Source organism: Ciconia boyciana, chromosome 17 (assembly GCF_034638445.1).
Source record: "Ciconia boyciana chromosome 17, ASM3463844v1, whole genome shotgun sequence".
Classification (NCBI taxonomy): domain Eukaryota; kingdom Metazoa; phylum Chordata; class Aves; order Ciconiiformes; family Ciconiidae; genus Ciconia; species Ciconia boyciana.
Genome location: NC_132950.1, coordinates 3,202,597 through 3,216,828, shown reverse-complemented (window position 1 = coordinate 3,216,828; position 14,232 = coordinate 3,202,597). Strand labels below are relative to the sequence as shown.

At 44.1% G+C, this 14,232-nt stretch overlaps 1 protein-coding gene across 1 annotated transcript in view; it reads right to left on the bottom strand.

The window, feature by feature from the left end:
- The window catches only part of CASTOR2 (cytosolic arginine sensor for mTORC1 subunit 2), a 124,990-nt gene that overhangs the window by 54,133 nt on the left and 56,625 nt on the right, over positions 1 to 14,232 (bottom strand). The window contains exon 2 of the mRNA XM_072881850.1: positions 4,025 to 4,095. Coding sequence (XP_072737951.1) covers positions 4,025 to 4,095 — 71 coding nt within the window. The remainder of the gene's footprint in view (positions 1 to 4,024; positions 4,096 to 14,232) is intronic.

The following is a 14,232-nucleotide window of genomic DNA, read 5'->3' as shown; positions in this document are numbered from 1 at the left end:
CTACCCCTAAACCCCATTATTGTATTCAGATGGCATCTCCAGGACAGGATTGCAATGTCAGCAACTGCTTCCCGGTGCACATAAACAGAGTTTCCGAGAGCATGGCTATCTCCAGGTGTGCTGGCATGTGCTTTCCTTTCAGTGTGTGAGAGCTAAAACCTTTGACGAATGGAGACTACTGGGACCAGCGAGACCACAGGCTGAAAGCTCTGCTGGTGCAGCTGCCCAGAGATGGAGGGAGTCTGTCCTTGCTGCCCTGTGAAAAAGGAGAGAGAGAGAGAGAGATATGCGCAGAGAGCACAGGGGCTATGGCATATCTGCACCACGCACAGGCAGCTCCTGCTTTCAGCCAAACCTTGGGGAAAAAAGCAAACCGAACTCAAACAAATATTGCTGTATTTCAGGGAGCAGCAGCCGCTCGACTTTTCTGCCACACGCTGGCTGCACAGCAGGTGATAAATGCAAGGATTTTACATGGCTGTCCAAGCACCCCAGTAGCTGAGACACTTGTCTTCACGCAGGAGGGCCCATGGCCAAACTCCTTCTGCTAATTCATCTCAGTATCAGCCAGGAAAAGAGCTTTCTGTGCACTGGCCCCCTGTGTTATTTGCTGAATAAAATTCTTCCTCATTAACAGGCCAAAGCCCAAGAAACGGCCACTGGAACAAACAAGGTTCTGTGCAGATATAATCCCCACCTCACCACCGGGGAATTAAAGCAAAGAATTAGGCTGTAGCCGTTCCCTTCCGGCACGATGCATGCTTAAGCAGGTTACGGCTTTGCACTGCAGACGTTTTCTGGGGAGAAGAAATAATGACTTCTTTACCAGCCCAACTCACTTGCTACTCTCAGGGAAGCAAGCCTGAGGATTATTTTTTGACAAAACAGTTAAGAATGATTACTGCATGTCAGTATGTTTGAAGTGTTAACCTCAAGGATTGCTGAAAGTGCCAGTATTTCTCCAGCCTATTCTCCTCCCTTCAGTGCTATTTGTGATATGCAGGAGAAGGGGCCTGGCTAACTTGAGAGATGCCAGCTAACAGGACAATCTTCTCACTGCTGCTGCAGCAAATATTCATATAGATGCCCGAGAAAGGAAGGTCCTAATTTTCCACACAGAAAAGCCTGCCCTTCAGAGACTGAGATCTAGTTTGTTAAGCACTGGTAGAACAAAAGTTACCGGGAGAGGAAAAAAAAGTCACTTCTTGCTGCTGGACTTGCTACCTGAAATGCTCACCAAAGGTGAAAATTTACCCTGTAATTCTTGAGCTGAACCTGGCACTTGGCTAGTCAGGTCACGAAGCAGCTGATCCACTTGAGGCAGACATGATTGGTGCTGTTTTGCAAGAAGGTGGGATGCTGCAATTCTTATAGATTTTGATCCTGTTCAAGTCCATGGGCTGATTAGACTCTGTACAAAGGCCAAGTGAGATTCCTCCTCCTGAGACATTTAGAGCCAGACTGTGAGGGGAAGCAGGGAGTGAAGCAGAGCCCGTGCACTGTTACAAGGCATCCTAGATGGTAGATCCTGAATTCCTCCAGACCGTGAAAAACTTAGGGCATATGGAAATGAGGAACAGGGATGGAGCAAAAGTGGAGACAGTGGTCAGGGCTAACCCTGAGGTGATAACAATTTAGAAAGAGCAGCATGGGCTGGACACAAACCCAAAGGGCATGGGGGTTGCGTTAGGAGAGTTAGCAGGATGCAGAGCATACAAGTCTTGCCAGCAGATCATCACTTACTAGCAAAGAGCAAAGAAAAAGTGATGAAGCTGCCAGCTTCACTGGTGATGCTACCACCCATGCTGGTTTTCGCACCTGGCTTCCACACCGTGCCATAGTAGAGGATGGCCTTAGCATGCTCCTTCCCTTCCCCTGCATTGCCTGGAAAGTGATCTTTTCTCCTGCAAAGCCCTGCTTTAACACCCCAGCTGCACGCGGTGTATTTGAAAAAAAACCGGATGTTACATGCTGCCAAAACCATAGCCCAGCGGAAGCTGCATGGGTGCTATAACTATCAGCAGTAAATTCACGTGCGTATGAGAGCCAAGGTAACAAAGTCAAAAGGGCCCAAGCAGAGAGGACTGCTGCTTTGAAGTGCAGCAGCACTGTCTGGTTCACAGAGATAACCCAGGGCACCAGTGGGACACGCAGCTCCTCAAGGACACTGGCCTGGCTAGACCTGGGATTTGCTCCAAGTACAACCAGTGGCATACACAGTGCAACACAACCCCCTGCTACTGATGAGCAAAACCACTGCTTAAGCTTACCTTTGTTTCAAGCCGGAATAATTTCCAGAGAGATAAATAGCAGTGTGGCTGCTAGAGGCTGTACGGGGGTGGTTGCAATCCAAACTTGCCACCAGTGATTGAATTGAGGAATCTGCCTTGTGCCAACTGGGCAGAGAAACGAGTGCCACGGATATCACAGACACAGATGTGATGCTGGAGATGAGCATGCCCCTAGCATGGCACATCTGCAGGGACAGCACGGTTCAGTGACACAGACTCCCTCCGGAGAATGGGAATCTCCACGTTTCTTGCTCTGCCATCGGCTGTGGCCCTTGGAAAAAAAACTTTTCTCCTACTTTGGTGACTTCTCTCTTAAAATGAAGCTCTTAGAGGGAGGCTTTGCATCCTACTATTATGGCGAAACCAAATTTGAGTTGATTTCCCTCAGCTACCACCGATAATAAAAAAGGTGATACTACCGATAGTAGCAATAAAAGTTTCGCGCACATGCTCCCTGAAAAAATGCAACAAGGTACACGCTGGCAGCAGAATCGTATGTCACCTCCTCTTTTGGGAGCAAAAGCAGAACACGTGACATATGCTTTCAGTCAAACCCCACAACTCCCAAATTACAAAGAGCAACAGCTGTAAAGATCCATTCACCGATTCTCAACCTAGTGATTATTTTATGAAAATGTTTGGCCACTATTGTAGTGTTCCAAAACGTAATAATTTATTCTATTATATGTTTATAAGTACTTCTGAAACAGAAAGGGGAATAATTCAGCAATGCTACTGATTATAAAACTTTGACTCTGTACTAAATAAAGATGGTATAGGTTCTAATTTTCTCCTTAGGGTTTGGATATTATAAACCCATTGAGTATTACAGTGTCCCAAGTAGCTACTCGACAGTTAATTCCTATTCAGGAATGAAATCCTCTTTTTTCATATTGTAATGAATTTTCTCCAAAATTCCAACCACAGAAAGCAGCGATTGAACAAAAATAATAATAGCTGCACAATACTTCCTCGTTCCACCACCTCAATAACACTGCTACAAACAAAACCTCCCCACATGATAAATGTTATTACAAACTATTTCCATCCACAAAGCCAAACCATTCTCTCCATCAGCACTCGCCCAACGCCAAGTGTCTGCAGCTCCCAAGCACATGCCAACCACCTTCTCTGATACACAGCCGACTCCACCTTCGACACGGACAGAGACCGACCTTCAGCCACCACGGGCAAAGATGGCACATCTAGTAGGGAGAGAGCTGGGTGTACGAAAGGGGAATAAATCACAGCTCTCAGTGATGAGCCAAAGGAGCTGATTCGCAGCTCCACAGCATTGTGATGGTTGGGGGGATGATATGAACTACTCATCTTCAAGTGCTCCTTTTAGAGAGAGGTTGGATGAACAAGCTGGAGAGGCAAGATGTGGTGTGCTTGTGGAGGTTTGGGGACAGAGGCTAGCTCATTTTAATACAATGATATGCAGATGGTTTTGCTTTTTCAAATATGCTTAAGCTGCTCTTTAAGACTTGTGCGTGCTCTTCTCCCAGCATTAAAATATATTCATATTCCATGTGTGAAATGCCTTGTACAGCACAGCAGCAGAGACAGTATGCTTAAGTGATCAAAGCACCTTTCATAGCTGTACTACCAGCACTGACAAACAGACCTGTTTTACAAACGCTTTGGTTTATAATCTCAGCGAGAGATGACATGTTTTCCTCCTCCACCCCCACCCGCAGGTTGGATACTGAAGTGGCACATGCCGCGCTTACCTAGGAAGCCCTCTTCATCCACAATGATGGTGTAGTCCTCTGGGGTTTCCGTGAGGCTAAAGAACTTGCACCTGGCAAAGGCAAACAGCAGGAGAGCATGATTAGCTGCTGGACTGAGCGGAGCCTGGTCTTCCACCTAAAAAGGAGGTCCTTTCCCACCCAAGCTGTGCTGGAGGAAAGAATCACAGTCTCGTGTGTATGGAGAGGCCCGAGGCATTAACAGACCTGGCTTTTATTGCTGGCTCAGCCACTCACACTGCGTGACCCACATTCCCTGCTGCCTGCCTATGCACAACGGAGCTGGTAAAACACTTATTATTTTTATGACTTAGTTCTTAGTTACTTTTCTTAATTACCCTTCAGGCTTCCTGTCACAGCCCAGGACCTGCTGTATTGCACTGACACAGAGCAAAAGGCTTTGCTCACTGACTGATCCCTTCAACACCCTCCAAAAGCCCTCTCATGGTTCACACACGCACCCGTCTTCCCTATTTACGCACTGAAGTTTCTTGCCTTGTCAAGGTGTGACATCTAATCTCTCAACCAAGCCCTAGTATCTCTTCTTACTGCTTCAGAGGCTTTTCCCACCAGCAGACAGTATCCCAATTCCCTTTGCTGGTCCTTGCCCCTTCCTTCAGTAGATGCGTCCCTTCCCTGGGGAGCTCCAGGTGAAGAGACAAGTGGTAGAGGCCATTGGGCACATGAACACAAGGTCAAGCTTCCCCCCTCTCAATCCCCTATTGCCGCTGTTCTGCTCCGTGCTCATCTTTTGACACCGCAGGCCATGTGCGGCACAGCCTCACCATCTCATTCAGCACTGAGCACAATGTCACCTCTAACATGAGATACAAAATAAATGTGACATGGGATTCTTCCACTGCAGACACACAAACAAAAAAAGCCTCAGCCTTAAGGTTTAACCACATATAGTTGAAATGTTTTTTTTTTCCCTGACATACCAACATATGTACAGCAACATCTACTAAAAAACCCAAAACCTTCTCCAGCTTCTATCCAGTTGGTCCCCAGAAACAGCAGGAAGGTTTGCACAACATTTTGCAAGCTCATGTTCACCTTCAGCAGACCCCACACTTGTCAAGCACCAGCAGAGTGCTGGCTGGCCCTCCCGACCCATGCAGGGCTCCAGGCCCCTCCAGGAGCACGCCAGAGCACATGGACTGTGTTTGCCACCCAAGCTACAAGAGAAATTTTTCTGTCTAGGAAGCTAAATTGGGTGCAACAGGAAGAGCCTGTGTCTATAAGGACCAAAGAGCAGGATTTCACAGTTACACTGTAATACTATCAGATTTATCTGAGGCAACCTATGGAAAATATTTTAAATCTAGAAAAAGAAAGATTGTTCTTAAGGCCCCCAAATTTCACTGCGTGTTCACAGTATAATTCCTGCATGGAGCACAGTTCAGCAGGATCAGCAACCAGGGACCACCAGGGCTTCTCAGCACTGCTGAGCATCTGTGTCCCAAAGTCTTTAGGACTTCTGAAAGCCAGGAACCCCACATTGGTGGCTCAAGACATCAAAAAATGGAAGCATTCACTTGATTAGGGAATCAGACTAAAAACTGGCTTGACCATTCTTTTGGCTGGCTGAAAAGAACAAAGATTGCAGCTATCCCCTCCAAAAACAACAGGGAGAAAAATGAGACGGCTGCTGCCCTCCCCCTCACCTCATCAGGAAAACTAGAAGAAACAACATGCAGCTCTATTAGCGATCTGCCATGTAACCAACACCATTTCACGTAAATGGAAAGTATCGGACAACCTGCCTTTAGAGACTCGTCCTATTTTCCTAGAAGCATCCGTCACGACAATCAAGCATGACACTCTCCCTCCCAGCACAGACGTATCACTATAAAATACAGAAGTGGCCCCACCACAACAGAAACCACAACTTAATTATTTTGTGTCATTGGTAATAGCTACTGTGACAGCCACATTTACTAACTCAACTCTCTCCAGGAATAGTGCCAAGAGAAGCAGAAAACAGTAGCAGCCCAAATTTTTTACTCTTACTTCTTAACTGCACAAGGATGCTACCTGTGCAATGGGTGATCCAAGCTGGGTAAAAAGGACTTCTGGGATGCTGCTCCAGGTGGCTCCCAGGAGGTATAAGTGTTTATTATTTAGTGGATAAATTCCCTGGAGAAGTCACTGAAATAAAATTCTTTGCTACTATTACCCCACCAAGCCACATGCATGCTGACTAGGGAGAAGCTAGCGGTCTTAAAGGAGGAAACATTAATAGTAAAAAAAAAAAATCTTTCCTGATCTGCGATGGCATTTATGGAGAAATTTTGTTCCAGAACAGTAATACACGTCTGTGTGCACACATGGACCTCAGCAGAAAAAGTACGATTGTGACAGATGCCATTTTCTTAGCACACATCTAAAAGTGATGATATTTAAGGGATATGTACAGATGAAATCCCATAATTGCTGGCTCAGAATGCATGTCAAAACCTCACATCTTCATATACCAGCTCAAAGCCCAATCCCTACCTCACTGCAATTCTGTAAAGGGTCAGCAGCATAGAGCCATCTGAATTTAAAAGCAAAGTCTTCTCACCATCACAGAGAAGACCAGTGGTTCTTGTGATATACATTCACTTTGTTGAAGCCAATGATGCCTTCTTTTTCCCAGGGAAAAGCTAAAAATGAAAAATTGGAATTGTGTGATAAAATACAGCATAGAAAATTTTCTTACCATCGCATGCTGTCAAAACTCAAGTCCTCACCCTAAAACCTGTGCCTCAGCATAGATATGTAAAGAACTACTTCCACCGTGAGTGCAACTCAAAAATTGTGTCTTGAATCATCAATGACAGAAGGAACTCAATGTCGTATTTCTCTCCTGCACTATACTACACATACCTCTTCCATTCAAGTTATTCCTATCATTTCTCTTTCCTCTTACACCAGTTCTCGATAAGCTGAATGCCAACAGCATCTTCTATTATCACATCAAAGCTGAGAAAGGAAAAGACTTGCCTTTTAATCATTTTGAGACATCAGGCAAACAGTATTTCTCCAAGTACGTGTGGAAAGCATATATGTAAGAAGACAGTATTTTTAGTTTCCTAATAGCCAAACCTCGGATAGATTCTTCTGGATTTCTGCCTTCTTCGTGTTTCAGCACATTTCCACTTCGGCACTGTTGCTGACTTCGACTGCCTGACAACATATGTCTTTTTCTGGCAACGCAGCAAATGTAGACCAATCTATTATTAGATTAGATCTTTGAAACTGCAAAGCTTACACTGTGTATGGAAGTAATACCCAAGCTTGCACAGAGCAGGAAAGCATGTGTAGGATGCAGCAACAGCATCATTTCAGTTTGCAAACAGCACTCAAGTCTCCACGGGAGAAGAAAGCAGGCAGGAAAGCAGGTTGGCCTCACTTGCAGGTCTGCCCCAGAAGTGTCTCCTCAAGACATTTGGTCCCCAGGCCTGCCTAGACCACGAGGGCGGTAATATTGGAATGAATGCAACTTCCATTGGTTCTGGGTCACACGCAAAGCACACGTTTGTGGGAATACTGCTGTGGGTCATTTGAAAGTTCAGCACAGACGATGGTCTTTAAGGAAGCCACAAGTCCTATCTTATCATTTATAAGGAAACTACTTAGTTAATTGTTGCCTCGGCAGGGTAACGTGTTGCAAAGCTGTTTGTTCTATGGAAAAGATCCTTCCCAGAAGGAGGTGGGCGGCTGGCCTCCCCACATGTCAGAAACCATGGCCAAATGCTATTCAAAAGCAACATAATGCCTAAGAGGCATTCAAATGCAAAGTCTGGAGGTAACCCAAAAGTTTGCAAAGAAGCAATTGAACTGAATGGGAATTAAGAAGCAGCAGCAGAAAGTTGATCTGAGTGAATATGAAAAACATAATTTGTTGGGTTTTATTCCAGGCTGTCTTCTCATTTTAGATGAGAAGGGATTTGTATACTTCACTCTGTACATTATCATGACAATATACATTCTTATACAGAAAGACAGTCTCATGCTAATCATCTAATTCTTGGTGATCTTAACTTCTTTGCAGTTTTATAAATAATGACAAGAGGTGGATTCTAGTACGACATATTGTGAAATGTATTTAGGAAAGCAGTAAAGAACACTTGTGCTGTTAATGCGTTTTGACATATTTGTGTAACATGTTAAGTACTTTACACCATCTAATTACAAGACTATACAGTCAAATGGCACTGAAAATTGCAAACAGTGAAATGGCTGGTGTTTTCTAAACAGCATATTTGTTTGTTAGCCAAAACACTTTGCCATCTTTTTGGTGAGACTGATGAAACACAGCTTAGCTGAACTCCAAAGACAAAAAAAACCTCCTAGCAATAGGTGTCAGTTGACTTTCCACTCAACGCTCAGATCAGAAAGTGGTGGGTTCACCTTTCTTACAGTAACTTAATTCTGCAGCCTGATATTAGAAGGCTGCTACCCTGTTAAAAGGAGCATTATTGTTCATATGAGCTGTTTAAACAAACTCCACACTACTGTCCCTACCAAGGGAAACACTAAAGATGTCACAGCACTGTTAGAAACGGTCAAAGGACAGCAGCAACATTCCTTCCAATCATTAGTTGTGCTCAGATCTGGGTCGGAGACATTAGCAAATACAACCAGGGACCGCCTAAAGAGTCACTGTGATAGCAGAGTTTGGTTCATTACAGAAAGTTAATCATTTTCAAAACCAACACGGAACAAAACTAGCAGATTTGCGGCCAAGGAAAGCAAGCATCATGAACAGACATAAATTCATGGAAGTCCTACAGCCTGTGCTATGCCAAAACTTCCAACACGATAAACATAATGGTCTTGTCTAATCCATAATAATGACAGTTTAAGCTACAGATTACATTGTGTAAAGTTAAAAGGGGGGACCTTCAGTCAACCCCTCTCCTTGCTACTTTTGTGTAGCTGGGGAAGTTATCTAAGCCTTTATTTAGACTTTGAGACAACTAGGAGCAGAATAATAGAAAAATGATTGGCACCGTGAAGGAACAGAAATCAAGACAAAGCACAAAAAGGATGACCTGCAATACAGAAAATAAATAAATACGTAAATAAATAGATGTGGATGTGCTGAAGAAGATACTGATCTTAAGTACAGCTTACTGATAAAGCCAGGACACATGGCAAAAATAAACAAGGATTATTCAAACAATGTCAGCTGGGTGTCTACTGTACTGGCCTTCATTAAACCAGTATCAAACTGTGATTCAATTCTTCGTCAGAACGGTTCCATGTGGTCTGGACTACAAGAGCCCATGCAAATCAAATTACTGCTGCAAATGAAAGATTAGCAGTAGCTTGAAACAATACCAACTAGTAATTCTGATAAGATTTGTATTTTTCTGGAGTCAGACTTGGTCAGTCCCGACTTCCCAAGCTGCAGATTAAACAAAGCTACAATATTCAAGAGTTATCCTGCAACATAACCACAGGAGATATTTTTTTGGTTCTATAAACACACACTTGGAGTTTATTTTGTATGATTAGCAAAGCCCAAGTCATGATGCTTTCACAAAGCACAGCGTTTGCAGTATTGCTTTCTAAAACTGTTACTTGGGATACTAAAACATATCTTTCCTTCATTTGTCATGACAGCATTTTTTTTAATACTTCCTAAAAAAACAATTAGAAAGCAACATGCAACTTGGCTGGTTTCTTTTTCCCCCTTCAACAGACTTCACCAGCGTATTTAGGAAGATTCTGTAAGAAAATCTGTTTTATCTCGACTTATGTGTAGAAATAAATTCCTGCCAAATGTGAAGAGAGAAGCCAAAACTACACTGCAGTAGTAGTAAGAAAATATACCACATGAAGAGACTAAGGCATGTTACATGCTGGAATGGAGTAGGAAGCTTAGCTTAGTGAAGGAAATGATATAAGGGAGATGAAAAGATCCGAGTCCTCCCAAGTGCAGTGCCCTCATTAAGCTACTCCATCTGATGAATGTGAAAGACGCTGGTTTCCCATCCCAGCATGACTGCCAACAGGGAAAGAGTCTGTGGTGCTTAGCAGGGATGTCCTGCAGGAAGTATAAATGCAGTTTAAGACCATGCAAGTGTTACTGCGCTCATCTGTTATTTGTCCATTGAAGGAGCTAAATACAGAGATTGTTTTTATGAACTCAATGAGAACAATACACAAACCAATGACTTTAGGTGTGGACATACTGAAGTTAACACATCTTCTATGCCCAAGACTTGTCCTGGGCGTGAATCTGTAGAATAATTTACTGACCTGATGTAATTAAAAGTTATTCTTAGCACAGATTTTTCTTCCTGGGTCATAAATTATTTCAAGGGAGCTCTGCTGTGCAATTTTTACTTGGAACGTCACCACTCACCACCTATATTAGTGAATGGGGCTGAATCAAAAACCTGGATCTGAACTCTACTGCTCTGGCCGGTGCCCAGATGATGCAAGTGCCAGGTGCTTGGCAGGAGTCCTTCCTTCCACACACTGAGAAAAGTCAGACAGTTACCTCCAAACAGCTCCCTTGCACTTTGAGACTCCAGTCTGCAAGGCACCATATAAGCATCCTCAGTGATAAGGGTGCTCAAGGGCGCAAAGCACAAGGACAGGAACCTGCAGCAGATCTGCACCCATGCTGCACCTCACTTCACACAACCACACGGTGTCATTCTTTAGGTTTTAGCATTCTTACTGGGTATTTAGCAGTACTGGATACTGGTGCTCATAAGGATTTGGTGGATATAGTGTGTCTGAAAGCCTGTCTGGTGCTCAGAGAGGAAGCAGCTCTTGGTCTAAAAAAACATCAGTTATAGCAACGCAATTTCAATTTTCCTGAAGTGACCTAAAAAAAAAAAAAAAGGAAAAAAAAAGGAAAATGGAATTACTTCACCTCTGCTTCTCATTCATCATTTTGTTTTGTCATCTCTGCCATCTTACTTCCCAAAAAGGGACAACAAAAGTTGAGCGAACAAGTTCTTGATAAATCAAAACTAGGAAATCACTTCTTATAGTTTCAAGTTGAAACACTTCCTTTTCATTTGAACTGAAATGAAACATTTCATGCCAGCAACAAACATTTCATGGAAGGCACTATTACATTTTGACTTAACTGAGCCCCTCAAGTGTTAATTCCATAAAGAATCTTCACTGGTTAATGCCTTCTGCTTGGGAAATGTTTGTTTATCTTGGTGAAGCAAATGACAAGGGGGATGGAAGAAACCAGCAGCTATGGTTCAGAGTTGCAGACAGGAACAAGATCCTCCACTAACCTTAAAGGCAAAAAAAAATTAGAACAAAACAGCATTTAGATAGGTATATGCTCATGCTTCCACTCCTAACTCTCTTCTCAGGCCTTTGAAACTGTACTGTGTTTCACAGCACGTACGACTGCCACGTACACCTTGCTTACGCTTACCCTGGAACCACAGGGCTCTCTGGCTTGTACAGGTTGCATGCACTACAAACGCTGCCGTTGGAGCAGGTTTAACAATCCCATCGCATTAAGTGAGCCACGACAGACCCCACCTTCCTCTTGTGCAGCCACAGACGTTGCACGGCATAGCGCTGGCCTTTTCCCACCTTGGAAATCTCATTTTTATCATCTGCTTAAGTAGGGAACACAGTAAGGAAGGAGAGAGGGCTGGAGGAGGGGAGAAATAAGAGGGAAGAAATGCCTTCGGTTAGGTTTCACTTTCCCAAATACTATTTCAACTTTCTAGATTCACTATGGGCAAAAAATTCAGGTGTCAGACTGCTGATGGAACTAGCTGCTTTTCTGCTTGAAAGCAGACATCTCTCCATGCTCTAACCACTGGAGACAGAAAACAGAGAATTACTAGGTTGTTCATCTTCTGTTATTCTCACAAACTTTGAGAACTTTTGCTTAATACTGCTTGCGAGGTACTAGTTTTCTTTCCTGTCATCACACAGTAATTCGGAGCCCAAATTCATCAGCATATGATGAATGGAATGGGTGAACACGAATGGAGTGAACTATATATCTTTGTCCCTTGACTGTATGGAAAACATCAGCATGCTTGTTTGTAGGGAAACACAGTCGTAAAGTCAATAAAGGGTGCTCCTTCTCACTTAAAATGATTTCCTATTTTTCTCATAACACGAATTTGGCAACTTCAAGTTCCGTGAGAGTAATAATTAATAGCTGACTTTGCCTACCTCTCTAGAAGTCAAAATCACTGCGCTGCTCTGATAAGGGCAGGCAGCAAGCAAAGTTAAAGCCACAGCTTCCCTCACACCTTGGGATTTCTCAGTGCATGGCACAAGGCACCAACTGCAGCGAGCAGCTTTGCAGGGTCTTTGGTGGGACACCTGCTATTCACCCCAGGGACATCCTGGTGTGCACTCAGAGCTGTTTGGCATTTGGGTCACGAGCACTGGGCACCTGCCTGGGGTCAGTATGGGTTATCATGGCAAAAGCCTTTTTGCAGCTCTGGTTCTACGGCGCTCAAGGCAAACTGAACACAGCTCTATTTCTCGATGTTAAAACCAGCTTTAAAAGGCTTGCTGTCAAGCCTCTGAGGAGTATTTAAAAACAAGTCTTGCAGAGTCATTGGAGCTGATGTGCCCTGAGAGCCCCCCTGGCTGAGGAGCCCCATGGCACGGGCCAGGAGTGGAGCAATGCCGTGCACACCGAGCGTGCATTGCGAGAGTCACAAGGTGTGAGACAAGCTCAGACACTCAACTCTTCCTGAGTCAGCATTCATCCTGTGCTGCCCCTTTTTACCAAATGGTGCATAAATTTCTACTGATTTAGATGGTCTTACATAGCTCTAAATAAACACCAATAGGGTGACAATCTGTTTGCATTGCGGGAGAAGCACTGAAGCATGTTTGCAAGAGAGGCAGGTACAACGCGTCAGTGCTATCCCCGATCTAGCAAGCCACCCTGCCAGCTCACAAGCGCTCCCAGGATCTGCCTTTTTCCCCTAAGCTGTTAACGCAAGTCGGGGCTGATGTTGAGCCTTCACTAGTAAGGAGCCTCCCTCAGCTTGACTACAGCCCTGCTTGCAACTTAAGGAGTTCTACTTGCAATATAAGAAGAAATAAAGTGAATTTAAGCCAAGAAGTTGAGTGAATCCTGTCTTCACGAGTTTATGGCTTTCTAGTTATTGGGATATATAAACAAAACCCAGTCGTAGGAATGGGTCTTGCATAGAGTTGGTTTTGAGTCACTGAAGACTCTAGATTCCCCAAAAGGGAAAGTGTGTAAAGAAAGCAGATTTTTGTTCTGAACACTGAAAACATGGATGAGTAAGTCGTCTTCCTCCAGCCACCACTGTTGATTGACCTGTATCATATTATAGAAACTCTTGAAAAAGTGAACTTTCAGGGAAAGCCATCTAATGCAAATTTGAATTCGGGAGGAAAACAAAACAAAACAAAGAACCAACAACAAACTTGCAATGTTCACAGAAATATAACCAGAAAGAGCCCAGGATTTATTACCATGGTTTTCTGAGTTAAAAAGAAGCCATAGAAACGTGGTTTTTGTCCATGCAATTCACTGAACATAACCCAGTTAGTGGTTTGCACCGACTCTCTTCCCAACTCTTCCTACTTTCATCAAACCCAACACTAGATTCACTCAATACAAAACAGGCAAAGGGCAAAAGCAGAAGATATTTTTCTTTATAGAAATCTGCCTTTAACACTATTATCTGAAAGAACAGCAGTAGCGTGTCTCTCTATCACACAAGACTCCAATTAGGATTGTCTTGCTCTTTCACTGTGGGCTCTGGGCACGTTTCTGTAGCTCCTGCCAGAGCAGTGCAGAGCCGCAGAGGACTACCGGGGAGTTGTGCAGTCCCACAAAGCCAGGAGACCGGTAAAAAAAAAATTACTTGCCACTCTTCACGTCACAGTGAAATACTTGGAGGCTTAGCACTAGATAAAATGAACGGAAGTCAAGCTAAGGCAGAAGGTGAGCCACAGCACAAGTGAAAATGCCAGACCCACAGCCCTGCCCGCGGCAGGAAGCGGGTCTCTCCAGGAGCCAAAGCAGCGTGGCACTGCCAGCATCAGTGATGTCAAGAGCCTTGAATGCGGACCGGCCGTGGCTGTACTAAGCGCTGTCGAGGTGCCGTCTATGCTATGCTGACCTGCTATAACCATTAGCGGGAACCATAATAACCATTAACATGCAGGAGGAGCAAGGACACCTCCTCTCAGCCCAGAGCACT